Below are 27968 nucleotides of genomic sequence, written 5' to 3' on the forward strand. Positions count from 1 at the left end.
TATCAGCGGCATGTATTTATGTCTTTGTTGTTGTGTCCAGGCTCTTAACCCAGATAATGAGTATCATTTCAAGAACCGGATGAAGGCCTGTCAGAGGAATTGGGCTGAAGTTTTTGGAGACGAGGCAAACATGTTTGCCGTCTCTCCTAGCAACACCTATCAGAAAGTAAGGGGAGCTTTGTCTGTACTCAACCCTTTACTGTGAAGTATTTTATGTGTGTCGATTCATCCAAACGCACTTACAAGTATGTAAACCTGCACAAGTATTTATACACACACACACACACACAAATGTCCCTATTAGATTTTGTTTATAGTTCATGGTCACATTTGGGGCCAGACAAATGAGTTCTTCATCCCCACTGTTGCGTAACTGAGCCACTGGGACTCGGGGTGAACATGTGTGACTGACACACAACAGCTGTCAGAAAACCTTGTGTGTGTGTGTGTGTGTGTGATTAGAATTTGCCATGTCATTGCCTAATAAATCCACTGAAAACTACATTATCTGTTTCAGGAGCCTCATGGTTGGCTGGTTGATTTGGTGAATCGGGTGAGTTACAACCGGTCACTTAGATATTGTCTCCATGTCCATATCTCACAGTTGTTTCAGTTTTGTCTCACATGTTCGCTCCCTTCTTGTCTTTTTATAAAGTTTGGAGAGTTGGGAGGATTCACTGCCATCCAGACGAAGCTCAACACCGAGGAAATCGAGATTGCCGTAAGACTAACCGTCCTTACTTTCATCTTCTCGTCTCAATACATCTTAAGAGTGATGGAACGGTGTCTCTGTGTGATGTACGGAGAGGCACCGTGCAGAGACTCTGAGACGGTCTATACAGGCTAAAGGTTGCCGCGTTTACCCCCCACTCCTCTCAGCTGCAGCCTGCTGAATGTCTCTCTCTTCCCCCTCTCAGTAATATTCACTCACACACAGACGCACTCTTGCATCCTCCCACTGTGAGATGGTTGAACTGCTCTGTTGTTTTATGTGTTCTGAGGCATCCTTGTACTGATGCTTCCTTCTGGGAACCTGGCCGGAACCACAGCAGTGCGTAGCCATTGATTCAGCGTGCGAACACGCTCCCTCCAACCATTAGCATATTAATAAGGCAGAGACTCATTGCAGCAGTGGGAGCTCAGCAGAGTGTGTAAGCTGTTAGATACCTACTCCGCGCACAGCAGAGAGAGACAGTGAAAGTGAAAGGAGAAAAGATAATGGGAGGAGTACTCCCTTCCTCACTGACTCCCAGGGGTGACTCACTCGTTTGTCTGCTTTGAGCAGGAAGTCAAGAGGGTTGGAGGGGTGGAGGTGGAAAGTGGGAGAGACAGTAGCGATGAAAGTTAGTCAAAAAAAAAAAAAACAGACAGGAACACAGGAACCATTCATTAATCTCCTCTGATTTAGCTCTGAATGACAAATGACAGCTGGGCTCTGGTATCGGAAACTCTCACATCTGTTAACATTCGCTCCCCAGTTCTCATGCACACATGTGATCGTGAAAGCACAATTGGTTTAAACTTGGGTTGACCTCTGGTTTATGCACGATAAAACTAAAAGGATCAGTAGACCGCTGTGTCTCTCCTCAAATTCACCTGTTTAAGTCAGGTTAAGTTAATTCTGCTACTAAAACAGAATCAGATAAAGCTTTCTTGCTTTGTAGTTAGTCATAGCACAGTTGGTGTTGATAAGCTTATTTCCTTTTTGTCATGCCTCAAATTATTCTGTTCATCTCCCTATGCAGTGTGTATCGGCTCTGGTCCAGCCTCTCGGAGTTTGTGCTGAATACCTAAACTCCAGCCTCGTCCAGGTGAGCTACCGCTACTGCTCTGTGTCACACGCACATTTTTAATTCTTTGTAAGAACACTAGTTGACTAGTTGACTCTAAACATCACAACTAGAGGTTTAGCAGCTCTTTCAAGTGTGTGTCAGAAAATGATGACAGTCCTTCATCTAATGTCTAAGATTCAGACTGGTCCTTTCAAACACAGCTACACACAGATACAGCATATAGACCAGATTGTTGTGTGTATCTCTGCACCTGTCTTCCTTCTGTGTTCTAAGTTTTGTTTAACACTTGTTCCAGTGTTGAAATCGTAAGCTGTTTGTTAACATGATCCTTGTGCTCCTCTCTGATTTATTTATGTTCTATTTTTGTTTGCTGTATCTTCTTACTGTTTTGCTGCTGCAGTGGCTCATTTTACCCACAGGGATCAACAAAGTTTCATGTTGTTTTTCCTAGCCGATGCTCGATCCAGTCATCCACAAGATGATCACATATGTACAGAACCTGGAGGAAAAGGACCTTAAAGACAAGGTAGTGTCATGTTTCAGACAAACTCAGCAGACCCCTCTGTTCACTTTCCAAGAATCGATAATCTAAAGCTAGATTTAAGCTTAGCGACTCGTCTCCTGGTTCTCGTCTCTCAGCGGGTCAACACACATAGAAATTCTCCCTCATCCACTCAGACTTTGGCTGTAGCTCAGGTGATAGATCAGTTGTCCACTGATCGCTTGTTTGGTGGTTTGACAGCATGATTACACAACAATGGCGACACATCCGCACACAAATATAAACGGCCACTCACATAAGTTTACGATGTAGAGCAGGTCCATCACAGACACATGAACTTAATTTTCTATCTTCTAGTAAAAACTATCTGTGCAAGAATGAGCAGGAGAAGCAGGAAGATTTGTAGCTGAACAAAGTGAAATAATTCAAACCTTCTAGGAAGCCTGCAGAGCAAGGCGACTGTGACGAGGACCTCCTCCGTTCAGGAGAGACGTTTTAGTTGGTGTGGGGATTTTCACAACACCAAATTATGACTTAACCCATTATCCTTTAACCGCAGCGTCTGGTGAGCATCCCTGACCTGCTGTCGGCCATCAAGCTGTTGTGTATGAGGTTCCAGAGGGAGCTGGTGGCTGTGGTGGACGACCTGCGGCTGGACACGCTGCTGCGCATGCTCAAAACCCCTCACTTCTCCACCAAGATGAACTCCCTCAAAGAGGTCAGCTCTTACAGGTCCTCAGCTGTGATTCCGTGCCTCTTTGATCTCATTTCTCACAATCCTCATGTGATTGTGTCTCTCAGGTGACAAAGTTGATAGAAGAGAGCACAGTGGCTAAGACGGTGAAGAACGCCATCGACACAGATAAACTGCTAGACTGGCTCGTAGAGAACTCAGTCCTGTCAATAGCACTGGAAGGTAAGAGCTATTAAACGTTAACGTTAGTCAATGGATCTGAAGCTGAAAGGAAGTGTGGCGTCTTTCCATTTCCACAGCTGTTGTGTGATGTATTACATATTTCTTGTTTTAGGTAACATTGATCAGGCTCAATACTGTGAGAGGATTAAGGGAATCATTGAGCTGTTGGGGAGTAAACTGTCCCTGGATGAACTCTCTAAGATCTGGAGAATACAGGTCAGAACCAGTGCGTGCTGAACAACAGCGACACGCATGCACTTTCTTCATTATTCATTCATCCTCAGCAAGCTTGTCTATTTCTGACAGTTTGTTTTTATATCTACTCACATATTTTTGTTGTTCTGAAAATGACACAACGCCTTGTGGACGTAATGGTTGTTGTGTGGGGCATTTCAGGCAGGCCAATCTTCAACTGTGATAGAAAACATTCATACAATAATTGCTGCTGCTGCTGTGAAGTTCAGCTTCGACCAACTCACCCACCTCTTCGTCCTCATACAAAAGGTCAGTGTCACCTCACGTTGACTGATTAAGCTGCTTGAATTAAAGATTCAGGATTCGTTCTTGATCGCACATGTGTACATGTTATTTTAGAGCTGGGAGATTGAGAGTGATCGTGTTAGGCAAAAGCTGCTCAGTCTCATCGGCCGGATAGGAAGAGAAGCTCGCTCTGAGACCACCACAGGGAAGGTAGGTTCTGTAACTCCTTGGATTTTCATCATAAAAAAAAAACACAGTATGTTGTCATAAAAGTGTTGTCACGAGTCTCAAACATCGTATGTTTCTTTTTTGTGTGTGCTCAGGTGCTGGAGGTGCTGTGGGAGCTGGCTCACCTCCCCACCCTGCCTACCAGTCTGGTGCAGCAGGCTTTAGAGGAGCACCTGGGGATCCTGAGCGATGCCTACGCTGTCAAGGAGACCGTGAAACGCAGCTACATCATTAAATGTATTGAGGACATTAAGAAGGTGAGACAGACTCGCTGCAGTATTGTCTTTGTACATGTGAGTGCTCACGTTAATTGCGGTTTAGTAGTTTCACTGAGCCATTGTGCTTAAAGTGGGCGTATTTATTGTCTTTTACACAGAGGTTATTAGCTCTAAGTGTTTGAAGGAAACACTTCAGAGCCTCCTACATTTTTCCTCCTGCTGTGACTGTCGTTTTAAATTAGTTGCTATCAGGAGTTAATTTACCTGTTTTAGACTGATGTCACCCAGTCCCACTGGCTCTGCCTATGCTTAAAACTGTTCATACGTCTTCCATATGCATGTTTTCATAGAAATGGGATTTTTACACTCAAATTACTCCATATTATGATTAAACTCATTTATTGAATGAAGAGCGTTCACTTCCATTGATAAGTTGCAGTCAAATAATCAAAAATACTAAACCTGAAGTAAGTATTTACTCATGTTTATGTCTGCTACTTTAAACTTCTGCAGGCATTCGTAGGTTTAAGTTAAATGTAAACCTCTATAACACTTGATTATGTGATGATTGTGGTTATAAAGCGTTGATTTAAGGATGATTGTGTGATTTATTAAATGTTTCTATGCTGATCATGATTATTATGATTATGCTGGTTTGATTTATTCGGTCAATATTGAACGTAAGGGAAACGGGACATATTAAAGTTTTAAAGTGTGCAGATCAGGAACTTTAAAATAATTTGAACTGCATTTAAAATAACTAAAACATGAACGGTGGATTTAAATAAATGTACGGCAGGAATTCTTGCTGCATCTTGCATTTCGAAATGTGTTGCATCTTAGTCATGTGGGTGTGACGTTTCTGGTGAACTCTGTTGTACATGCCAGCCTTACAGTCACCAGTGAAAATTTAATAATCAGGCGCTAAATTTAAGCTTCCTGTACTCACATATTTCTATTCTTCTTATTATTAAATGCATTGTTTAATTCAGTTTCACTTTAACAGCAGCACAAACTACATCCTCCATAGAGTTGAGCTACAACCTATCTGACAATGTTTCAACATAAACTGAACATTATAAGAGCCACAAAGTTAAGCGTTTCTTTTCACCAGTGTACCTAATGAACTGGCTCGTGAGTGTACGTTTTTAGTTGCATCTGCTATCCATGCACACTGTTCAAAATGTCAGTCTCACTAACCTCACTTGTTACGGGTGTATGCACAGATTTCCCACCTCAAATGAAATGTATGTCTCTAGACTCACACTCAGGAGGACAGTAAAGGCAGCGACACTCAAAGCTCTTTTCATATTGGCACTTGGGGCAAGAAGAAATCTAACTCTTTGGCCAAAGTAAGAAATGACTCCCATGTAATTCATATTTCCACTGACCGATGTTTATCCAATCACGCTGCTTCACGCCTGCCAACCAATCGTGGAGAAGGGTTTGTCCACAGAGGGGGTTTCATTGGTCACAGGTTGATTATTTCCCATGTAACATGAGGTAGTTAAACCAGGTGTGTGTAAATCTCCGGCTTGCCTCACTAAGAGGGCTTTGGCACTTACTAATGATTACACACGGGTGCTGATCTTGTCCTGGGTGAGAGCTGGCTGAATTAAGTGAGTGATCTAGCTTCTGGGTGAGTGGCCAGCTTTGGTGGAAGTGTGAGCATGTTTCCTCTGTCTAATCAGAACCACGGATCCCCAAAAGACACACGTTTGACATTTAACAGAATTGAACTTCACATCCATCCGTGGCTCTGATTTTATTCTTCCTCATGTTTTCACAAAGCTCTTACTCCAAAAATATTGAGTCTGTGATCACAAAATATAAAATGAAAAATGATCAAATAAAGCCCATCGCAGACCGATATTTTTGTGGTGCCGGTGTGTTCGTTCTGGTTCAGTTCACTCTGCCTCAGCAAATATCATTACCTGACGCGCGTGTGTGTCTCCACAGGCTTCTCAGCAGAGCAGTCCTCAGACCGTCTGGGTCGTCCCCGCTCTCCGCCAGCTCCACGAGATCACGCGCTCTTTCATCAAGCAGACCTATCAGAAACAAGACAAGGTACCACGGATGCACACGTGTGCTCAATCTGAATCGTCTGCCGTGCAAACAGCGTTTTAATGGAAACCTTTTCCTGCTTCTTCCCCCCCACAGAGCATCATCCAGGACTTGAAGAAGAACTTTGAGATAGTGAAACTGATCACCGGGTCCCTCGTGTGCTGCCACCGACTTGCCGTGACGGCTGCGGGTAACAGCGGCCTCTCGGGTTCCACCCTCGTCGATGGACGATACACCTACCAGGAGGTTTGTCTTTGTTTTTGATTTTAGTTCCTGTATTACTGATACACTTATGTATGATATGTACGTTTATTTAACTTGACTGAAATTGTTTTTGATTGTAGAAATTATTGAGTCGCATATAATTTTAACTGAGCTGGTAATCGAGAACGCAAGACCACAGTGTTACATGTTGACAGTGAGTTTATGAGGGTGATGGTGACACACACTCTCTCTATCTGTGTTCAGTATCTGGACAGCCACCTACGCTTCCTGGCCTTCTTCCTGCAGGAGGCCAGCCTCTACCTGGTCTGGAACAGAGCCAAGGAGCTCTGGGAGTGCCTGGTGTCGGGGCCAGATGTTTGTGAACTTGACCGTGAGGTATGAAACCGGTTAATGCAAATGAAGCCTTGTCCTTTGCTATTTGTTTAACATTGCAAGCACGTTTTATCAAGTCGACTGCTCTGGAGGAACGCTGGCTGGAAGGCAAATAACTGAAGTTAGACTTTGACTTCAGTCTCTTTTCAGTTTCTTTTCAAGCCACAATTAACAAAGCATGATATATATTAGAGTGAATTAAAACTCAATTTAACTTTAAATGCTGTGCGTTTTAAGATATTCAAAGATACTGAATAGCCCTTTGGTTAGAGTTAAAATGCCGTCAGCAGCAAGTGTCCCTGCTTGAGCTCCCTGCTCTTCCAGCAGCACAGTCTTCCAGTCACTGTGGAAATTTGGAACGAAATTAGTGATGTAGTTTTACCTAACCAAGATTAATCTGCAACAGCTGCTCTGTGTTAACCAAAGGAAGATTTAAAATTTCTCATTTCTGTGCCCATATTCGTGTATAATTAAATTAAGTGTAGTGTGTGTTGATGTGTGCAGATGTGTTTTGAGTGGTTCACCAAAGGACAACATGACCTGGAGAGTGATGTTCAGCAGCAGCTCTTCAAGGAGAAGATCTTAAAACTTGAGCCGTATGAGATCACTATGAATGGTGAGAGACTGTCAAGAGAAGCACCATTCGCTCCTGAATAAGTGTTTGATACAGCAGTTAAAATGTTTTCTGTGTTTTCTGTCCAAAGGTTTCAATCTATTTAAGACTTTCTTTGAAAATGTTAATCTTTGTGACCATCGACTGAAGCGCCAGGGAACTCAGCTGGTCAGTCCTCACCATCTTTCTCTTCATTTAATTGTTTGGAACTTGTGCACAATCAATCATTAGTCATACTGTAAAGCACAGCTTAGTTGACATTTACATCTAGTGTATGATGTGGTGTGATTGCAGTGCGTTGAGCGCCTTGACCTGGTAGGGATGGATTTTATCTGGCGGATCGCCATGGAAACCCCTGATGAAGAGATAGCCAATGAAGCAATCCAGCTCATTATCACATATAGCTACACCAACCTCAATCCCAAGATGAAGAAGGTTAGTGTGCATGCGAACACTGCTGTGAATTGTTCTTTACGAGGCCTGAGAAACCTGCTTGACACACAGTCTTCTTTTCAGGATGAATCAAGTGTGCACTGTCTGAAGTAGTGACACCATAGTTACAGTATTTGATTTTCTGTTTTGTAAAACTTGAAGTCTCATCTAGTTTCAACTTTTCATCCTTACAGGATTCTGTTTCTTTGCACAAGAAGTTCATTGCTGATTGCTACAAGCGATTAGAGGTAAGCGATCGAATGTGTTGAAGGTATGATTGCACCCTTTCAGAAAAATCAACACCTCACAGCGCATTTGTTTCCTTTTCCTCAGGCAGCCAGCTCGGCCCTGGGTGGGCCTACTTTGACACATGCTGTTACCAGGGCAACCAAGATGCTGACGGCCACTGCCATGCCGACTGTGGCCACGTCTGTACAATCACCATCCAGGTACAGAGGGGGGTTTGGGTAAGAATCATAGTTACTAAACCTATTAAAAACCTATTTGTGTTCACATTCATTTTTACTTTACTACTACCACTAACCCGCAAGAAAAAACAAACATGTTTGGGCTGTAAATCCACCTGTTGAAACTCTCCTGTGTATGTTTATCTCCAGGTCCACTAAGCTAGTGATAATTGAAAGGCTGCTGCTACTGGCTGAACGCTACGTCATCACTATAGAGGTATAGAGGCTGACGTTGTCATTATTCTTTTGATGGATGTGTCTGAATAAGCACCACTGAAAGACAACGCAAAATGTCTTGAAACTGTATATATTTATGTGTTTTTGTGTAGGATATGTACTCAGTTCCTCGCACTATTCTACCTCACGGGGCCTCGTTCAATGGGCACCCTGTCACTCTCCACATCACCTATGAATCAACCAAAGACACTTTCACCTTGGAGGTATTGCAACACTTTTTAATAGTTCCCTGTGATAGTTTTCAATGGTGTTAACATCTACAGAGAAAATAGACACTATGCTCGTGTGTCTTGCAGACCCACAGTAATGAGACGGTAGGAAGTATCCGGTGGAAGATAGCTGAGCACTTAAGCTGTCCCGTGGATAATGTCCAGATTTTCGCCAATGACAGTGTGGTAAGTGTGAATGACATTTGTTCCTCCTCTTCTCACCATGTGTTCTTCCAGAGTTCCTTTCAACAACATTAATCCTGTTGTTGTTCCTCTCTTTCTCTCTCCGCCTCCCTCCACTGTGTCTCAGTTGACCATGAATCGGGACCAGAAGCTGTTGTCTCAGCTGGGCTTCAGTGATGAGCAGACACTGACTGTGAAGAGCTCAGGCACTGGGACTCCCTCTGGCAGCTCCGAGTCCTCAGCCTCTGCCTCTAGCAGTTCGAGCTCTGCTGTCTTCAACTCTGCCTATGCCTTGGAGCAGGTAACGTCTCAGACAGTCGTAATTTACAATGAAACGTTCATTGGTTCTGGTTCTTTAATTTTTTCTGATGCACCGTGTCCGTGTTCTCCAGGAGAAGTCCCTGCCTGGGGTGGTGATGGCTTTGGTGTGCAATGTGTTTGAGATGCTTTACCAGCTCGCTAACCTAGACGAGACCAGGTGAGATAATATTTGTTAAGTCAATAGAAGTCAGTGCAATCACACATTTTATAACCTGTGATGTCGTTGTGATGGCTTGTCTGTATATAAAAATTATATTTTGCCAAAATTGCATAAATGTGGATGTTTAGAAGGGAAATCAAATTTTACATTGAGATTAAATTAACACATATTTTGCTCAAAGTAACACAGTGACTGTTGTTGCCCCTGAGGCATCTAAGTGCCTCTTTTTTATTTGTGTTTTTTTTTTTTGTGTGTAATCTCCAGGATCACTCTTCGTGTGAGAAAGTTGCTGCTGCTGATTCCAACAGATCCTGAAGTGCAGGATGCTCTCGACAACTTCGTTCCCAAAGAATCCAGCGTCTGGAGCCACCAGGTAACTCAAACCGTATTTTAATTCTCCTCCAGATCAAACAGCAGCTGCTATTACAGAAAACCGACGCTCTGTGTTTTCTACCAACTCTTTGATCTCATTTGATGCCTTTGATTTAAGCAAAATCTTGAAATCTTTCAGAGAAGAGGTGTGATCAGTCTGCAGGAGTATCCTCTATCCTCTTCTTCTTACATCCTCTCCTTGTCCTTCCTCTGACTCATTTATTTTCTAACACGTATGACTCTTTTTTGTAGAAGACACTCTTCACTCTTGGCCAAGGCACAGGCTCTCGTTCTCCATCCATGTCCTCCAAGCAGCAGCATCAGCCTAGTGCCGCATCCATTTTGGAGTCCCTTTTCAGATCTTCTGCCCCTGGCATGTCTACGTTCAGAGTGCTGTACAATCTGGAGGTAAACATGCATTTAAAGACACATCTCAACAGATATTTACGCCAAATTTCACAGATATCTCAAAGCACATTTGTTTCATCTCTCATTCATTTCGATCTGTCTGTTAGGTGTTGAGTTCAAAGCTCATGCCCACATCTGATGATGAGATGGCCAAAACCAGCAGCAAGTCCTTCTGTGAGAACTTCCTTAAAGCCGGAGGCCTCAGGTAACCGCACAGACAGCACACTCAAAGAGCCGTTGCTGTTGTACATTTGTTCTGATTCCCTGTCTGCAGAATTGTCACGCTACATAATATGCTAGGACACATGTAGCACATGACATATGCCTCTCAGTGTATTTTTATTTTTAGTCCTGACAGTAGTTTTTCTCTGCCTCTGCAGTCTGGTGGTGAATGTCATGCAGAGAGATTCCATCCCATCAGAAGTGGACTACGAGACCAGACAAGGGGTCTATTCCATCTGTCTCCAGTTAGCCAGGTACACAACAACTCTCGGAGATAAACTCATGCGGGGAAAGATGATGAGCACCGCAAACCAGACTTTCATACTCAACTGGGTGTGTTTGCAGGTTCCTCCTGGTTGGTCAGAGCATGCCTGCAGCGCTGGATGACGACGTGATCAGGGACGGCGAGGCCCTGTCGTCCCGTCCATTCCGTAACGCTGGACGGGCCGGGCGACAGCTGTCTCTCTGCGGAACTCCTGAGAAGTCCTCCTACAGACAAATGTCTCTGTCTGAGCGCTCATCCATAAGAGTCGAGGAGATCATCCCCGCTGCTCGTGTGGCCATCCAGGTACTAAACAACCACTTTCAGAGTCGAGCTAGATCCAGTAAAGATCCACTGTTAATTCAGCACCCATGACTGATCTAGTAAATTTACACTGTTTTCAAATACATTTGTGTATGTTTGCTCTCCCTGTTTTCCAGACTATGGAGGTGGGTGACTTCACCTCTACTGTGGCCTGTTTCATGCGCCTGACCTGGGCGGCTGCAGCAGGTCGTCTGGATCTAGTTGGCAGCCCGCAGCCAATCAGAGAGACTCACAGCTCACTTCTGCTGCAGGGAGTCCGCACCAGAGTCAGCAGTACTGGTAAGACACAGACAAACACCAGTTCCTCTTATTCTTCAACTTGTGCCCACATACGTATAAGCAGACAGCTACATGTTCAGCATCAGTGTTTGTGCTAGAATCTCCTGCACAGCTTCATTCCTGGTTTTGTGATTAATGCTGATGATACGCAACCTAACCATGCCTAAGCCACAACCTTAAAAAATGAAACTAAAACAAATGTTGTGTGTATTTGCAGGAAGTAACTGCAGCTCCAGCAGTGAAGGTGAAACTGCGCCAACAGCTTTGCATGCAGGTATATGTGTGAGACAGCAGAGTGTCTCCATCAAAGACGCCATCATCGCCCGTGAGGCTTTGTCGCTGCTGGTCACCTGCCTGCAGTTGCGCTGTCAGCAGCTGTGTAAGAACCGTGCAGATGCACAGATACATGACAAACATACACTCATGTTTTTCACAACTGTACATTTTCATTATTGCTCTGTGCAGTGTCATAATATTGTAGTTTAAAACTCGGGTGCTGGTTTCTGTCTCCAGGTTCTTTTTACAACCTTCCTGCCGTCAGCGATTTCATCATTGATGTCTTGCTGGGATCCCCCAGTGGAGAGGTAAACATTATTTTCAGTAGGTTGCACCAAAGAAATATGTCCCTACTATTAAACTGTTTACTTATAATTTTTCTGCCTCTTTGTCTGTTAGATCCGCCGTGTGGCTTGTGATCAGCTGTACACTCTGAGCCAGTCTGACACTTCAGCCTTCCCTGAAGTCCAGAAACCCAACTTGTTCCTCCTTTCGGTCATTCTGACGGCTCAGCTGCCATTATGGAGTCCCACGTCTGTCATGAGAGGGGTCAACCAAAGGTACATAGGCAAAAAAAAAATACACAATATATATAAAACCCCTGACCTTTTAGCTGACATCTCATGTTGATTTTGCTTTTTCTCCTCAGGTTGCTGTCTCAGTGCACAGAGTACTTTGACCTAAGGTGCCAACTTCTGGACGACCTAACCAGTAAGTCCCTCTTCTCAGCAGTTGCATAGTATTATTTCTAAATGTAGGAACTGTCCCGATGCAGAGCTTACAGTCTTTCCTTCCAGCTACTAAAGATCAACACGTCACAAATTTCTGTTGCTTTTTTTCTTCTTTCCTTTGTGTTCTCCATCACTCTCTCCCCCTGCGTGTCCTCCTCCAGCATCAGAGATGGAGGTGTTAAAAGTGAGTGCAGCCACCATGTTGGAGGACGAGATTTCTTGGCTCGACAACTTTGAACCGAGCTGGAGCTCCGAGATGGAGACCAGCGAGGCGGATAACATCCTCCTAGCAGGGCACCTCAGACTCATCAAGACCTTGCTCTCGCTCTGTGGAAGTGAAAAAGAACATCTCGGTGGGAACACCCAAAGTATACATGCATATGTACCGTCTCCTATCAATTAAACTTTCTAAGGCAAGTCAAGACAGAAGTGCAATTTGACGTTGTGCAACCCTTTCCCCAGGCCCATCTCTCATCCAGCAGTTGTTGGATGACTTCCTGTTCCGAGCCTCACGCATCATCATCAACAGTTCCAACCCTACACCGTCCCCGGCACCGAGCCACGACTTCCACCCCAAGTATGGATGCCATTTGTATCAGATTTGTTTACATTTCAATAATTTATTACTCATTTGGGTGTTTGTTTCTTACCTTTATTGAGCTTCATGAAAGTTAATCATTTCCATGTCTGTCCAGGTGCAGCACAGCCAGCAGCAGACTGGCGGCCTACGAGGTGCTGGTGATGCTGGCAGACAGCTCTCTGTCAAATCTTCGCCTCATCACCAAGGAGTTACTGTCCATGCACCACCAGTCTGACCCTTCCATCTGCAAGGAGTTTGATGTAAGACACTGAGTAAAATAACATTGGTTACAATTGTATTTGTTGTTGCACATAATTTAATAATCGTTTCTTTTTGTCAGTATCTACCTCCTGTAGAGAGCCGCTCGGTCTCTGGTTTTGTTGGGTTGAAGAATGGTGGAGCTACGTGCTACATGAATGCTGTGTTCCAGCAGCTTTACATGCAGCCTGGTTTACCAGAGGTACACGCATTACACACATTTTCTGCATGCACCAGAGTTCATCTACTGTTTGAGTTCTGACTCTGTTTGATGCGTATCAGTGACTTTACTGTGTGTTTGGTTTAAGGCTTTCCTATCCATCGAGGATGACACAGACCAGCCAGAAGAGAGTGTCTTCTATCAGGTCCAGTCTTTGTTTGGTCACCTGATGGAGAGCAAACTGCAGTACTATGTACCTGAGAACTTCTGGAAGGTAACAGACCGTTGGCATTTAAATCGCCTACACACTTGATGTTGAGTTTTATTCTGTGCTCTAATGGCAATGCACTTACCCTTTCAATACATTTCATTTCATTATTGAGGTTAACACTATACTTATAAGGTCTATGCAATGGTTGCAAAGGTTTCTCAACTGAGATACTTGCACTACTTTACGTTTCTCTATAGGTATGTCATTATGTCGAAACATTTTGCAAGAATGAAACTTAGTTTTGAAAACTTGCAATGTGCTTTATCTTTGCAAACATTATTTTAAGGCATTTGAAAATGTTCACATGAAGACCAGGAACCTTGAATCCATATTTTCCAAAGGCTGAAAGTTTAATAGCTTTGCATAAAAGAAAGTACTGTGCTCACAAAGCTCCTTTGTTAGAGCCATTATTTGCAGTTGATGAGGGACACATACCAGTTTGCTGATTTATATATATATTGTCCACATGCAAATTGTGTTGGTTATAGATCTTCAAGATGTGGAACAAAGAGCTGTACGTAAGAGAGCAGCAGGATGCGTACGAGTTCTTCACAAGCCTGGTGGACCAACTTGATGAACATCTGAAGGTATCGCTCACACAGAAGTTGGAAAATCTCTCTATGCCAGAGAGACAACCCCACACTGGTTTGTCAGGTTTTTCAAGATGTGATTATTGATTATCTCTCTTTTCCACCAGAAAATGGGTCGAGAACAGATTTTCAAAAACACATTTCAGGGGATCTTCTCGGACCAGAAGATTTGTAAAGACTGTCCTCATCGGTGAGCCACGGTCATTCCTTTATAAAAATTCTCTTTTATTCTTTTTTTTTTAATGCTGCATAATACTTGACCTTCGGGTTCTTGTAACGCAGGTACGAGCGTGAAGAAACATTCATGGCGTTGAACCTTGGTGTGACTTCTTGTCAGAGTTTGGAGATCTCATTAGACCAGTTTGTGAGAGGAGAGGTGCTGGAGGGCAGCAATGCCTACTACTGTGAGAAGTGCAAGGAGAAGGTCCGTATGCTTCTCTGCAAGCTTTTATTTAATGATACTAACCTCACGTGTACTTAAAAATGTATATATTTGTTCGTCTGCACAGAGGACCACAGTGAAGAGGACCTGTATTAAATCCCTGCCCAGTGTTCTCTGCATTCACCTCATGCGCTTTGGCTTCGACTGGGAAAGCGGACGCTCCATCAAATACGATGAGCAGATTAGGGTATGAAGTAATCCCTTCTGAACACATGTCCACTTAAAGGAACATACATTTTGACTTTCTTAGCCTAAATGTAAGAATTGAAATATCTGTGTCATTCTGTGGCATGCAGTTCCCCTGGGTGTTGAACATGGAGCCCTACACCGTCTCTGGGATGGCTCGTCAGGACTGCAGCGGAGAGGGAGGAGAGGGGCGAGGCGACGGGACCTCAGGAGGGTCACCAAGGAAGAAAGTCACAATTTCCGAGAACTATGAACTTGTGGGAGTTGTCGTTCACAGTGGTCAGGCGCATGCCGGACACTACTACTCCTTCATTAAAGACAGACGGTAAGAGACGCTGTGGTCGGTAGTTCATCCCTCCCTTGTGTAAAGAAATAACCTTCTCTGGAAATCAGAAACATTTCTTTTAGTAATACCAGAGCTACGTTCTACAAAGTTCTCTGATTGTACTTTCCTGCTCTTGTGCCTGTGTTACGTAAAGAAAACATAATCAGTGATTAGAGGACCACATTAATCTGTTTCTTTTAGTTTTCCAGGCAGGATTTAGAAGACCTCCTCGAGGCACATGAGTGCAGGATCATACTCTGTGTAGTCTCCTGCTTTAGTTAGTAAGCGTCTCCAGATGTTTGGCTCTGGAAGGCAGAAATATTCACTGGAGAAGTGGAACGCAAAGAGACCACAGAAGCTAATATTTGGCACCCAGCTCTCTCTCACCCGATTGTTCCTACTCGCAATCACAACAAAGATTGTTTGTTCTCAGGCAGCTGAAGTTTTTCCAGACACATTCTGAAGCTGCTTCTTAGTTAGTTATCCCTTATGTCAGTAATGGTCAGAGGGGATTTATGCTGCCTGAGAGTAGACAGGCTGGATGTAGGTTGATACTATAATCTAGTGGTGCTCTGTAGTTTTATAGATGCGCTGTGTATTTTAATGTAATGTGGTCTGCACACATGGGTTTCCAGTGTCTTATCTTTTATATCCCGCTGTTGAATACATTCGGTAAACACCGTGTTATCTGTATGCTTGGTTGATTTGTTTGGTTTCCTATTTAAACTGCTCCTCAAATTCCAATTCTGAGGGGAAATAAAAATCCGATACTGAGGTATGAGATTTGATCCCAGTTCCTACTTCGTTTACTCAAACTTTTCTTTTGCCGTTCCTGCATCTTTGTCTTACAGTGGTAGCGCCCGTGGACGTTGGTACAAGTTCAACGACAACGTGGTGGAGGAGTTTGACATGAACGATGAAACTCTGGAGTACGAGTGCTTTGGTGGAGAGTATCGTCCCAAAGTCTACGACCAGTGTGAGTAACGGACATTAACTAACGTGAGGGCTGCTGCAGTTGAACAGTTGTTGTTTTAATGAATTAATCATGGAGTCGGATTAATTCTTTGGGAGACTTGGAAATGTCTTGTTTTTTTATATTTTGCCTTGTACTGATTAGGATTGGAAATGCATACCCTGCGCACACTTACTTTAACGTTAATGGAAGTCAGCGTCGTTCCGTTTTATGGGTCTACATGCGCATGAACAAACTGCTTACAACCTGAAAATGCAGCGCTGACATAAGAGCCATTAGCTCGTGCTTTTGTGCTTAAGTAAACCCAACAGGTGAGGTCACAACATCAAAGAACCCCTCTCTGTAATAGCACAGACACTGACGCAGGTTCTCGTTCTCTTTCATTTTTACAACTAACAAAGTCTCTGTTTAAAGAATTCACAGACTTCTGTCACTTAGATTTGGGGCTTTTTCCTTGACTTTTATGTCATTGCCACTGCAGCCTTATTTGAGATCTGTGTCTCAGAACAAGTTCACACACTTGAGTAACCTTGACTTGTGATTTGTGTGTGCGCAGCCAACCCATACCCTGACGTGAGGAGGAGGTACTGGAACGCCTACATGCTGTTTTATCAGAAGATCAGTGACCAGAACTCACCTGTCCTGCCCAAGAAAAGCAGAGTCAGCATCATGAGGCAGGAGGCGGAGGACCTCACACTGTGAGTCACGTTTCAACAAATACATTACTCATAAACATCGTCATTGCATCATTGATAATGCATCAGTCCGCTTTTCCCTCAGCACTGTTCAGCCAATAAATGGCACTGAAGACAGTAGGCGATATATCTGCCGTTGACAGTCCCCATTTAAAGTAGTTTCCAAAGGAGAAATTGGCACCTCTTGGAAACAGTTATTCATTTATTGGATGGATATTGCCATAAAAAAGAGGCATTAAGCTGATTTGTTTTCTCTGTGTTTCTCAGGTCTGCCCCGTCTTCTCCTGACGTTTCCCCGCAGTCCTCTCCTCGCCCCCCGAGAGCCAACAACGACCGCCTCACCCTCCTCACCCGCCTGGTCCGCAAGGGAGAGAAGAAGGGGCTGTTTGTAGAGAAGATGCCCGCTAGCATCTATCAGGTAACGTTGCCTCGAGCTGCCGTTTGAACATAAAAGGAGAAGCACTGTCATCAGACCGAGACCGAGAACAGTTAGCACCTCTTCAGTCGTCTGACGTCTCTGTTCGTGTTGTGCAGATGGTGAGAGACGAGAATCTGAAGTTCATGAGGAACAGAGACGTCTACAACAGCGACTACTTCAACTTCACCCTCTCCCTGGCTTCAGTCAACGCGGTGTGTGTTTTTGTTGCTTTCTCTGATTGTGTTAATAGAGTATATATATATATATATTTTTTAACATTACATTATGTCCTGCCGTTTTTATTGTCTAAACTTACACAATCGTCATTTTTCTTCTCAGCTTTGTCCCCGGGGTTCTTTAAAGAAATCTAAATTATTCCAAATTAAGACAAATGACTCATTTTTATTGTCGTTATTTTTACCGGTTAAGTTAAAGGTAACACTTTCTTTAAGTTTATTTTTCTCTTTGGACACTTAAGTTTGTGTCTAATGATCAGTGATCAAGATGTAGAATGAACTGCAGTCATGAACGTCTGTGTAAAGGCAATATTACTATTATACACCTGCATAACATCTGTATACTTTAAGTCACATACAATATGATGAATTTTAAAAACTGTACCGTTTACAGACGAAGCTGAAGCATCCAGACTACCAGCCTATGGCCAAAGAGAGTCTCCAGCTGGCTGTTCACTTTCTCTTCCACACATACCTGCACACCAAAAAGAAGCTCAGGTAAGTACATACACACATAGCTGAAGTCATTCCTCACGTCAGGTCATTCCTCTCACCTGTTCACACGTTTCTTTTCTGAAGGGTGGACACAGAAGAGTGGATGGCGACGGTGGAGGTGTTGCTGTCTAAGAGCAGCGAGGCTTGCCAGTGGATGGTGCAGTACCTGGTGGGACCAGAGGGTCGAGAAATCACCAGGTAAGAAACCCACAGAGCTGCTGGCTGTGTTTACTGAAGCTGAGCTCAGAATACAGGAGTTTTAAAACTTAGCTGATTTATGCATCACACACTAAAAAATGTCAAAATATCATTATTTATTACCAGCAGAATGAGAAAAAAGTTGTAAAGACAGAAAATCGAATTCACTTTTTATATCCGCGAACTGTTAGCTAACGTTAGCCTCAAATGCTACAATGTTTAGTGTCGTCTGACAACACAGTGGACCTCTCTGTGTCCTTGTGGGATTGTTTCTCTGACTGGTTGTTGTGAAAGTGTGTAATCATCTAGATTTTAAAGCCTAAATATTAATAATGGCGGCGCCACCGGATCAACAAGCAGTTTAGCTTAAGAGTTCATCTTGTAACCTTCACATTACCAGACGATCTTGTTCGAACCTACAGAGTGAGGTCCAGACTGGGTTTCTACAGCAGTTTTCATGAGTGGTGAATTCAAGAGTAAATCATCCTGAAACTAATGTAGTCTGGACCTAACGTTACCCATTATATTCTAATAAATTTTTGAGTTTACTGTCCTGGTGCAGAAACACTTTCTCTTATAACTTTCTACTATTGTATTGTTGAAATTGAGTTTCGGGAGCTGCTGCGGAAATTACAGAGCTACTCTTTTCAGTATGTGAGACACAAGTACGTGGATCTAGTGTATTTTTTATGGGTTGGTATTGGAGGGCCTTGGCGTGGTTTAATCACTGCAGTATTTTTGTAGCTGTCCTGGTGATATACGATACCACAGACCTGGCAGCCACAGCGCTGCTCTCTCATTCTAATCAATGCACATCCAACTCTGGCCTTGGTCACATAATTCCCCCCTGATAATGCTGCTTTGGCTACTGAAGGTTCACTCTCTACAAATGCACATATTCACAGTGTTTTTAGTGCCCCATAACATGGTTTAATTGCATGCGCGCTCCATCTGTGTACTCCTCTGGAGTGCTCTTGGAGCATGCTGACCCTTTTCATCTGTGCTGACAACAGGGTGATAAGGAACACCTGTTTGTGTGTTGTTCGCTGACTGGATGCTGGTTGGCCGAGGGAGCAGGTCAGTCTCTGGAATGTGAATATTTCCAGCTGAGGGGTAGTTTACCTGTTTTAGAGAAAGGTGTTGTCTTACACAGCCCTGTGTCAGAGCGTGGGGTGATGAGTTTCTCAGACATGATTGGTTGCAGAACATCGAACGTTTGGGCAACGCATAGCACACCTTCCTTCCCACAGAAAGGGGGCACTGAGTTTAACACGTGGGTGTGTGTCTTCAGGCCGAACCTGCCAGCACAAGAACAGTCAACAGCCTCCGGTATGAACTGTGTTTTAGTCCCTTCCCTTTTTTTTTAGCAGCATTGTCTTCTACAATACAAGAGAATGCAGCTCCTCTGCTCTGGGATATGGAAAATACTGTAACGTAGCCCCAGCGTGGTTCAATGTCAGTGACTGGAGCAATAATATTGATCAGTATGACATCTCCTCCTTAGGGTTTGTCTGTTGGAGTGCAGCGTGAGGGAGGTGAGGGTGGTGGTTGCATCCATTCTTGAAAGGACTCTGGAGAGCGCGCTTCACTTTGGAGACCCGGGACTGGACGGCTTGACCGATGCCCTGCTGTCCTTACTGGACAAAGATGTTCCTGAGAATGTGAAGAACTGCGCACAGTACTTCAGCCTCTTCAGTAACTTCACTCAGAGGGTACATCTGTTTGTGCGTTTTAAGAATCAGCAATTTAATCATGACTCTTAAACTATAAAAAGGTTTGCTAAGTGTTTTTGTTTCTTTCTCAGGGCTGCGGTCCTTGTCAGTTGTTATTAAAACACTCAGCTTATCGTCGGATGCTCATCTTTCTGTTGGGAGCCAACAGGCAGAACAACCAGGTAACAACCTGCATAATAGACACTATATAGTGTGCATTACATATATATATATATATATATATATATATATATATATATATATATATGATATATGTATGTATATATATATGTATGTATATATATGTATGTATATATGTATATATATGTATGTATATATATATATATATGTATGTTATGTATTATGTATGTATAATGTATGTATATATGATTATATATGTATGTATATATGTATGATATATGTATGTATATATGTATATATATGTATATGTATGTATATGTATATATGTATAATATGTATAGTATTATATATATATGTATGTATATGTATGTATGTATATAATAGTATATGTATGTATTATATATGTATGTATTATATGTATGTATGTATATATATAGTATGTATGTATATTATATGTATGTAATTATATATGTATGTATATATATATGTATGTATAGTATGTATATGTATATATGTATTATTAAATGTATATGTATGTATATGTATATGTATATTGTATATGTATATGTATATGTATATGTAGTATATGTAATGTATGTATATGTATATATATGTATATGTATGTATATATGTTATGTATATTTATATGTATATATGTATGTATGTATATGTATGTATAGTATATATATATGTATATGTATAGTAATATGTATATATGTATGATATTATATGTATATATTGTATGTATAATGTATGTATATGTATATATATATGATATATGTATATGTATATATGTATATATGTGTATATGTATATATGTGTATATGTATGTATGTGTATATATATATATGTATATGTGTATATGTATATGTATATCTGTATATGTATATATGTATATATATATCAGATCAGATATATCAGATAATGATGCATTTGCATTCAAAATACAAGTTTCAATTCGATCTTCTTTTTTTTTTTAATTCTTTGTATGAAAATAAACATTCAGAAAATGATTAAATATAGATGTAGTTTGGACCTGGTCTATATTTGAAAAAGTAAAATGTTGATTAATAGATTCAGTAATGCCTAAAATGTCGCTTTTATTTATTGCTATAGTACAAATAGCTGACAAGTGTTCTCCGTTTTTACAGAACCGCCGATGGAGTCCTGCTCAGGCTCGGGAGTTTCTTCACCTCCACAGCACTCTGGCTCTCATCACACTGCACTCTGACCTCAGCCCCCAGCAGACACAGGGTGAAACACACATATCGGTTTCTCAAAGTCGCAGGTTTTCCTGCAGTCCAAGTCTCGATCCGATTCTAATTAATTTCTCACCTCTTGTCCTCCGTAGCTCCAGGAGGGTTTAAGCTGCACGTGAGTAGCATCCCATCCTCCACCTCTCTGCTTCCTCTCCACGCTGACATCTTGGCCTCTCTCTTCACTCCAGAGGGACAGCCTTACCTTCTTGAGGTAACATACAAACCAGTAATATTCTATAACCTATTCATATTTAGTTTTAAAAAGCTCTTTGACTGATAATCTTCCTTTTTTTTTTTGTTGATCCACCAGGTGATGTTTGCCATGCGTGAGTTGTCCGGCCCACTGTCTCTCCTGATTGAAATGGTGACCTACTGCTCGTACTGTAATGAGCCCTTCTCCCTGGGAGTGCTGCAGTTACTCAAGGTAAGTGAGCACCAGTAACCAGACTTCAGGCTGTTAGTTACATGTGGGCCTGTTTTAAAATGTTCTCAATACTTCGTGTGTCCTAGACCCAGCTGGAGACGGCTCCACCTCATGAGCTGAAGAACATTTTTCAGATGTTGCAGGAGCTTCTGGTGAGCGCCCGTCTTCAGTGCTCCTCTACCAGTTAATCCATCATATCATTTATCAGCGTTTCTAACTTCTGTCTCATATTTTTCCTCAGATAATGGAAGACCCTCTGCAATCCCAGAGACTCAAGTATGCATTTGAGTCGGAGAAAGGCTTGTTAGGTACCTCAGATTATTTCGTTGTTGCTTTGTTTTTGTTCCACTGTCCACATTTGGCGTGATAGTAAATCGGTGATAAGTCGTATACAGTGATAATTAAAAACAAAGTACTTTGTCCTCACAGCTTTGATGCACCAGAGCAACAACGTGGACAGCAGACGCTGCTACCAGTGTGTCAAGTTCCTGGTCACATTAGCTCAGAAGTAAGTACATCTGAGGTTCAGAAGTCATGGCTGTACACACATATTAACTGAGCAACATAATTCTGAGCCTCCTGTCATGTCTCAACCCCCAGGTGTCCTCCAGCCAAGGATTACTTCAAGGACTTGTCTGGTCATTGGAGCTGGGCAGTGCAGTGGCTCCAGAAAAAGGCAAGCCTATAAGCCCACGTACATCAGGAAGATAGTTCAGGGTCGATTTGAGTTTTTGTTTCTGTGAGAGTCGATGTAGATTAACTGAGAGGAAATGAGGGGACAGAAAGACGCATGACATGGCACACCATCGTTCAAAGCCTTTTTATTCCAACTTTATTCATCCTACGTACAACCAGCCCCACCACAGATTAACTCCAGCAAACTGTCTCCTTCTGATGTGTATGTTTGAGGTGATTTTAGCCTGAATGCTGTTAATCATATCAAAGACTTTGTTACTGTATTTTATCAAACAGTCAGACTGTGGTTGGTCAGGTTTTCATTGCTATTACTTCTTAGATTAACCAATTCATGGTGATATTTGAATCCAAAATCATTTCCATTTAGTTTTAGATGTTTCTTCATTACTATTAGCATACGTGGGTTAATAGTTTCAACAGTTTTAACTTTTAGTTAATCACTACAGACAACTACAGCTAATTTATTTTAATGTAATTAATCTTTCAACTGTTGATTACTTTTAGTTTTGTTTTTCTTTCTTTTTTTTCCCAACACAGCTGTTTATTAACATTCCCTAGCTATTGCTAACCATTTAAACAATTTATCTAGAACTTTTAGCCATCTTCTTAATTTAGTTAAATATTTTAGTCATTACTGATAAGTATCTCAGCTAAGTATTATTAAGTTGTTTATTTCAACAGTTTATCCATTGATCTTGGATAACTTTAACTATTTAAATGTTTTTCCAGTACTGTTAGCTAACTGTTGCTAAGTCTTTCTATTGTTTATCAATTATTTTGCTTAACTGTAACTCTAGCTAACTTAAGCTAACTCTTTCAACTGTTTATCTGTTACTTTGAGCTGCCTACGACAAACTTATTTCAACTTTTTATCCACTTATTTTATTTCTGCTGTTTATTTGCTACTTTTTCAGTGTCTTGCCTCCTACCTATAGTTTCTATACAAGTTGTTCACCACTCACTGAAATTGTAGATAGTGGGATCTTTTTTTAAATCTCAGTTATTATTATTGAAGGTCCTCGGTTGCTTTTCCATCTTGTGGTTTGGCATCTAAATAAATACTCCCTGACTAGGTGTCACCGTCCTCTATGACCAGGACACCCCACAGACCATGTGCTTTAATTATTCTCTGTGCTTGTAGTCAATTATATTATATCTTCTCTGTTCTCAGATGACAGAACATTACTGGACCCCACAGAGCAACGTCTCCAATGAGACATCCACCAATAAAACCTTCCAGCGCACCATTTCTGCACAGGTACGCCCACACTACATCAGCCTGATGTGGCCCCCTACAATTCCACTACAACATCAACACGCTTACTCATGTTTTTTTTTTCCGTTATCCTTCCCTGCCTGTGTGTGTTTGTCAAACTGCAGGATACCTTGGCCTATGCCACAGCATTGTTAAATGAGAAGGAGCAGTCTGGCAGCAGTAATGGCTCCGACGGCAGCCCAGCAAATGAAAACGCGGACCGCAGCCTCCGACAGGTAGCCTTCAGCAACACACCACAGCCCTCCTAGCTGCCAAGATCAGCGGGGCTCTCGGATGACTCATGGTGTTGCATCGGCTCACGCAGCCAATGGAACAAAAATGGATCATCTCACTGGTTCTGTCAAAAGCCGCGAAGGCAGTTTGTTACCTCCCACGGTTGTTATTAGCGGTGGATTCGAAGCCATTGTTCTGACTCCTGCTGTGCTTGTCATGATGCCCCCACAACACTAGACTGTCACACTCGTTCTGTCATGAAAGCTCCAAACTGCTGCAGATAATCAGTGTGTTGTATAGAAATTATAATCCCGCTGTCACTGCCTCGCACACGGACGTCTCACCGGGTTTCGCCAAAAACGCCGCATTTCTTTCACTAAATGTGCGTTTCTTCTCTGCCACAGGGGTCCGAGTCTCCCATGATGCTCGGTGATTCAAAGAGCGATCTAGAAGACGTGGACTCCTAGCTCCTCCAACCAGCGAGCTTCCTCCGACGGAGAGGCGGCACGTCTCCGCGCAGCCAATCCAAAGGGCTGCACTCCGCCTCTGATTGGTCAGGACATTTAGGACTCCACAACAAGCCAATCAGAACACTTTGTCTCTTGGTCGCTACGGCAACGAAGGAGCTATGAATAAATCATGAATTACTTCCTTTCAGACCAGCCAAGGCGAAGATGGAGATGCATTATCATTAAGAGCAGCAGAGTTGATTAGGGTGGGAAGTGCAAATGACCTTCCTCAATCACGGATGACTTCAGTTTATCCTTTTATTCATTCATTCACTCAGAATGACAGCGATGTGGAGGATGGGTTTGGGTTGTGTTTTAACAATTTTCTGCTCATATTTGCCAATGTATCTACATAGACATATTCATATTGTAAAGACTTGTTCCATAGATGTAATTTCCAGTGTAAGATAATATTTTAAAGTCTCCTGTGCTGTTCTCCACAGCCATGCAAATAGCATGAGGTCACATTAGCTGCTCTAGAGGAACTCGCAGACACACGTGCGCACTTGTAGAGGAACACCTCCACACACGCACTCGGGAGGGGGGTGGGGTTAAGTATGCACTTTATAGTCCAGCCCAGTCTATTGTGACGTGCAGCAGCACCGGTCAGTTCCTCTAGAGCGTCCTCGCGCTCGTGTCCTCCTCCTTCTTTTTGCTTTTAATCAACTTAACTTTGCAGTGCCACTTACACAGACACATGGAAGCCCTGATAGCAAGCCACTCTGCCTGTGACTTGACCTTTGAACCCCGGCGACCACAATTGGAGCCTTGGGGACGCAGTACTGGGCAGGATCTGTCCCAGAAACGGGACAGATCCAGGCCCTCAGCAAATCCGAAAAAAAGCAGTGCCACGGTCAGCACTCTCCCTCCACTCGTCCTCCTTGCTGACAGGCCGCCTCGTGTGCTGGATTTTATTCTTTTCTTTGCTGTGTTTTATTTTCTTTGCAACGTTACTTTGACGATGGATGAATTTGAATACTGGAGGGGATCTTTAGGGACTCAAGCCTTATGCAAGACAAAGCTGATCTGGAAGTGCACAGATCAGTCACGGTGGGCCGTCAGTGCCGACTGAGGGGAAGCTCAGGAGCATGTTTTTATTTTTAGGTGCCAAGGTTACACACACACACTATGATAGAACTTGAGCTTCTGTCGCTCATTCGCTTTGCTCAGAAACACAAAGAACAAGACCTCCTCAGCTCACTGTTACCTCTGCTTTTTCAGGTTTTTGTTTTGTTTTTTTTATCATTATTTTCAGTGACGTTTTCGTTTCTTTTCGCTTCGCCTTTTGCTTTGTCTACCTTTGGAAACACACAGAGGAGCTAAACCCAAATGTAGCTCTAGTGTTCACCTGGAGAGCAACATCCATGATACCATCGTCCCCACCCCCCCAGTCATCGGGAGACTTGAAGTGCCTTAACCTCCCGAACATCCCAACCCTTCCCACCCCCCTGACACTGCATCATCACGTCTCGGACGAGGTGTGTGAACGTCGACTCCACCTGCGACACCAAACCTCTCTCATCATTCCCCAAACTATTACAGGGAATATCCTCTGTGTGTTGTGACAAAGGATTGTAGGAATGTAACCGTTGGTTCTGTGTGGATAGCGGAGGGTGAGGGTGTAGAGTTTTACCTTTGTAAAACAGGGTTCAGGCGACAGAACAGGGTTCAGCTGATGGTAAAATGCTGCTTCTTTTCGCTCCGCGCTCAAGCGGAGACGCTCTGTAGACGATGATTTCTGCGAGGTAGTTTCAAGGAAGCCACACTTTCACTCACTTGCTCTGAAGACATGAGTCTAAACTAGCTTAGCGGATTAGCTCTCAGCTTTAACAGGTCAATGTTTACAGTGTGAGGACCTATGAAGCAATCATGCAAAATGATTTTTTGTTTGATTGAATTTTTTTTTTTTTTTTTTTTGTTGAAGTCTACTCGCCATTAATCCACTAAAGCTCCCCTGTGTCCTCACAGCCGGAGGAGACTGAAGATGTTGTTTTAGCCTTTCCACACACACACACACACACAGCCCACCCTCCACTCCATTTTCCTCTCTATCTCACTAGATGTGAATGTCACATCGTGCTCTCCAGCACGTTTGCATGTGTGGCAGTAAGTGGTGGTGAAGTTTGTCTTTTCTGTGTGACGGAAGAAAAAAAAAAATCAGCCCCCCGTGTTGTTTGCTGTGTAATTTGGTGTCATTAGCACTTACTGTCACAAACACCCCCCGCCCCCCTCTTCTCTCTGGTTGCGTGCTATTTGAGGGAGCTGCATGCAGTCTGTGCCAAGTGATACATGGCGACGTGAGTTGCGTTCAGCCGAGAGCACCTCACAGGGTTTGGCCCTCTGCTACATCACCACAACTACTTCAAAATAGGAGAGAGAGAAAACTTCAGAACAATCTTTTGTTTTAATCCTGGGATGCAGGGAGGGGACGGGTCAGTGCGTGGGTAGGGGTTGGCATCTGTATGGGTTTTTACTGTCATTCAATTTTGAAAAATTCACATCACAGGATTCTGTAATGCATGTTAAAACTCAGTTTTAATTTGTACATCAGAGTTTGATTAAGGGGAAATTTGATATAAAATAAACTGGAATGCACAACTTTTTGCAAACATTGTTTTTATGTATGTCTACAGTACAGACTGGCTGTTGTTTAAACCCTCGCTGTGCTTCTCTGTCCTCGTCTTGTGTTACCCTGCAGGGAGTGAGTGGGTCAGAGAGGGCACAGATGTGACTTTCACTTGAAGCTTCATCTCACAGCTTCCTTTCATGGTGCCTTTTCACTGATGAGGTAGTGAAACTATATAGATATAGTAGATAATAATATAATTCATCGATTTGCTTTGCAGTTCAGAGATCAGAGCACCTGGATGTCTCTCATTTTAGTATAAAGTGAAACAATAACCCGAATGTTGGCTGTTTCTCTGGCTTCATTTGCACCTCCTGCTGCAATTTAGATGTGAAAAAGTGAGCAGACGGTAACAGGCTTATTAATCAAGCTGCTAATCAGGCTGATTAACTACGGCTCTGCTGCTGCTCAGCCTCCACCTGCAGTCAGAAGAGGAGATCAGGAGTGTCTCCCTGATGAGACACAGAGCGGAGGCTGCAAACGTAGATGTACGCTTACCGGCCTCTATACTAGGTACACCAGGTTCAACCTTTCTTTAATGTAAGGATCTAATCAGTCAATCACATGGCGGCAAATCGGTGCATTCAGGCATATAGAATGAATGGAGAAGAAAGATGATATAAGTGTCTTCGAACGTGGCGTTTTCGGTACCCAGGTTATTTCAGAAACTGCTCATCTACTGTGGTTTTCACATACAACACCTCTAGGGTTTACAGAGACGGTGACAAGCAGTTTTCTGGGTAACTCGAATAATCATCAATTGCAATTAAAGTATGCAGGAAAGCATCTCATCACATCGAACCATGAAGAAGAAGATGGGTGACTCCAGTAGAAGACCACTTAGAGCGCCACTTAGAGCGTCCAGTCATCTAATAACGGGAGGCTGAAGCTTGAATCACAGCCTCACCAAAATACGACAATAGAAGATTGGAAAAACATTTCCTGCTCTGATGAGTATCGACTTCTGCCGCGACATTTGGATGACGGGGTC

At 42.8% G+C, this 27968-nt stretch overlaps 1 protein-coding gene across 5 annotated transcripts in view; it reads left to right on the forward strand.

Annotated features, from left to right (window-relative positions):
• The window catches only part of usp24 (ubiquitin specific peptidase 24), a 31450-nt gene extending 4501 nt beyond the window's left edge, over positions 1-26949 (forward strand). Inside the window, exons 5-67 of one of the 5 annotated variants that reach the window (XM_047586800.1) lie at positions 41-166; positions 518-553; positions 656-721; positions 1746-1811; positions 2245-2319; positions 2855-3013; positions 3097-3211; positions 3324-3427; positions 3608-3715; positions 3806-3901; positions 4015-4176; positions 5397-5489; positions 6097-6204; positions 6298-6447; positions 6670-6801; positions 7303-7414; positions 7503-7579; positions 7706-7846; positions 8038-8091; positions 8177-8310; positions 8461-8527; positions 8640-8750; positions 8844-8942; positions 9067-9240; positions 9332-9417; positions 9685-9793; positions 10045-10200; positions 10308-10405; positions 10581-10676; positions 10768-10990; positions 11125-11287; positions 11505-11666; positions 11801-11871; positions 11963-12123; positions 12213-12274; positions 12456-12662; positions 12757-12871; positions 12990-13134; positions 13215-13334; positions 13441-13566; positions 14052-14150; positions 14261-14343; positions 14436-14577; positions 14663-14782; positions 14892-15106; positions 15958-16082; positions 16636-16777; positions 17042-17192; positions 17309-17404; positions 17823-17926; positions 18008-18121; positions 19626-19833; positions 19926-20015; positions 21126-21228; positions 21326-21444; positions 21544-21657; positions 21744-21809; positions 21899-21965; positions 22087-22165; positions 22258-22333; positions 23525-23611; positions 23734-23844; positions 24247-26949. In XM_047586800.1, coding sequence (XP_047442756.1) covers positions 41-166; positions 518-553; positions 656-721; positions 1746-1811; positions 2245-2319; positions 2855-3013; positions 3097-3211; positions 3324-3427; positions 3608-3715; positions 3806-3901; positions 4015-4176; positions 5397-5489; positions 6097-6204; positions 6298-6447; positions 6670-6801; positions 7303-7414; positions 7503-7579; positions 7706-7846; positions 8038-8091; positions 8177-8310; positions 8461-8527; positions 8640-8750; positions 8844-8942; positions 9067-9240; positions 9332-9417; positions 9685-9793; positions 10045-10200; positions 10308-10405; positions 10581-10676; positions 10768-10990; positions 11125-11287; positions 11505-11666; positions 11801-11871; positions 11963-12123; positions 12213-12274; positions 12456-12662; positions 12757-12871; positions 12990-13134; positions 13215-13334; positions 13441-13566; positions 14052-14150; positions 14261-14343; positions 14436-14577; positions 14663-14782; positions 14892-15106; positions 15958-16082; positions 16636-16777; positions 17042-17192; positions 17309-17404; positions 17823-17926; positions 18008-18121; positions 19626-19833; positions 19926-20015; positions 21126-21228; positions 21326-21444; positions 21544-21657; positions 21744-21809; positions 21899-21965; positions 22087-22165; positions 22258-22333; positions 23525-23611; positions 23734-23844; positions 24247-24309 — 7239 coding nt within the window. In that variant the 3' untranslated portion in view covers positions 24310-26949. The remainder of the gene's footprint in view (positions 1-40; positions 167-517; positions 554-655; positions 722-1745; positions 1812-2244; positions 2320-2854; positions 3014-3096; positions 3212-3323; positions 3428-3607; positions 3716-3805; positions 3902-4014; positions 4177-5396; positions 5490-6096; positions 6205-6297; positions 6448-6669; positions 6802-7302; positions 7415-7502; positions 7580-7705; positions 7847-8037; positions 8092-8176; positions 8311-8460; positions 8528-8639; positions 8751-8843; positions 8943-9066; positions 9241-9331; positions 9418-9684; positions 9794-10044; positions 10201-10307; positions 10406-10580; positions 10677-10767; positions 10991-11124; positions 11288-11504; positions 11667-11800; positions 11872-11962; positions 12124-12212; positions 12275-12455; positions 12663-12756; positions 12872-12989; positions 13135-13214; positions 13335-13440; positions 13567-14051; positions 14151-14260; positions 14344-14435; positions 14578-14662; positions 14783-14891; positions 15107-15957; positions 16083-16635; positions 16778-17041; positions 17193-17308; positions 17405-17822; positions 17927-18007; positions 18122-19625; positions 19834-19925; positions 20016-21125; positions 21229-21325; positions 21445-21543; positions 21658-21743; positions 21810-21898; positions 21966-22086; positions 22166-22257; positions 22334-23524; positions 23612-23733; positions 23845-24246) is intronic. The other 4 variants (XM_047586802.1, XM_047586803.1, XM_047586804.1 and 1 more) reach the window with 4 other exon arrangements.
• The last annotated feature ends 1019 nt before the right edge of the window (positions 26950-27968 follow it).

This window comes from Mugil cephalus, chromosome 6 (assembly GCF_022458985.1).
Source record: "Mugil cephalus isolate CIBA_MC_2020 chromosome 6, CIBA_Mcephalus_1.1, whole genome shotgun sequence".
In the NCBI taxonomy this organism is placed as follows: Eukaryota; Metazoa; Chordata; class Actinopteri; order Mugiliformes; family Mugilidae; genus Mugil; species Mugil cephalus.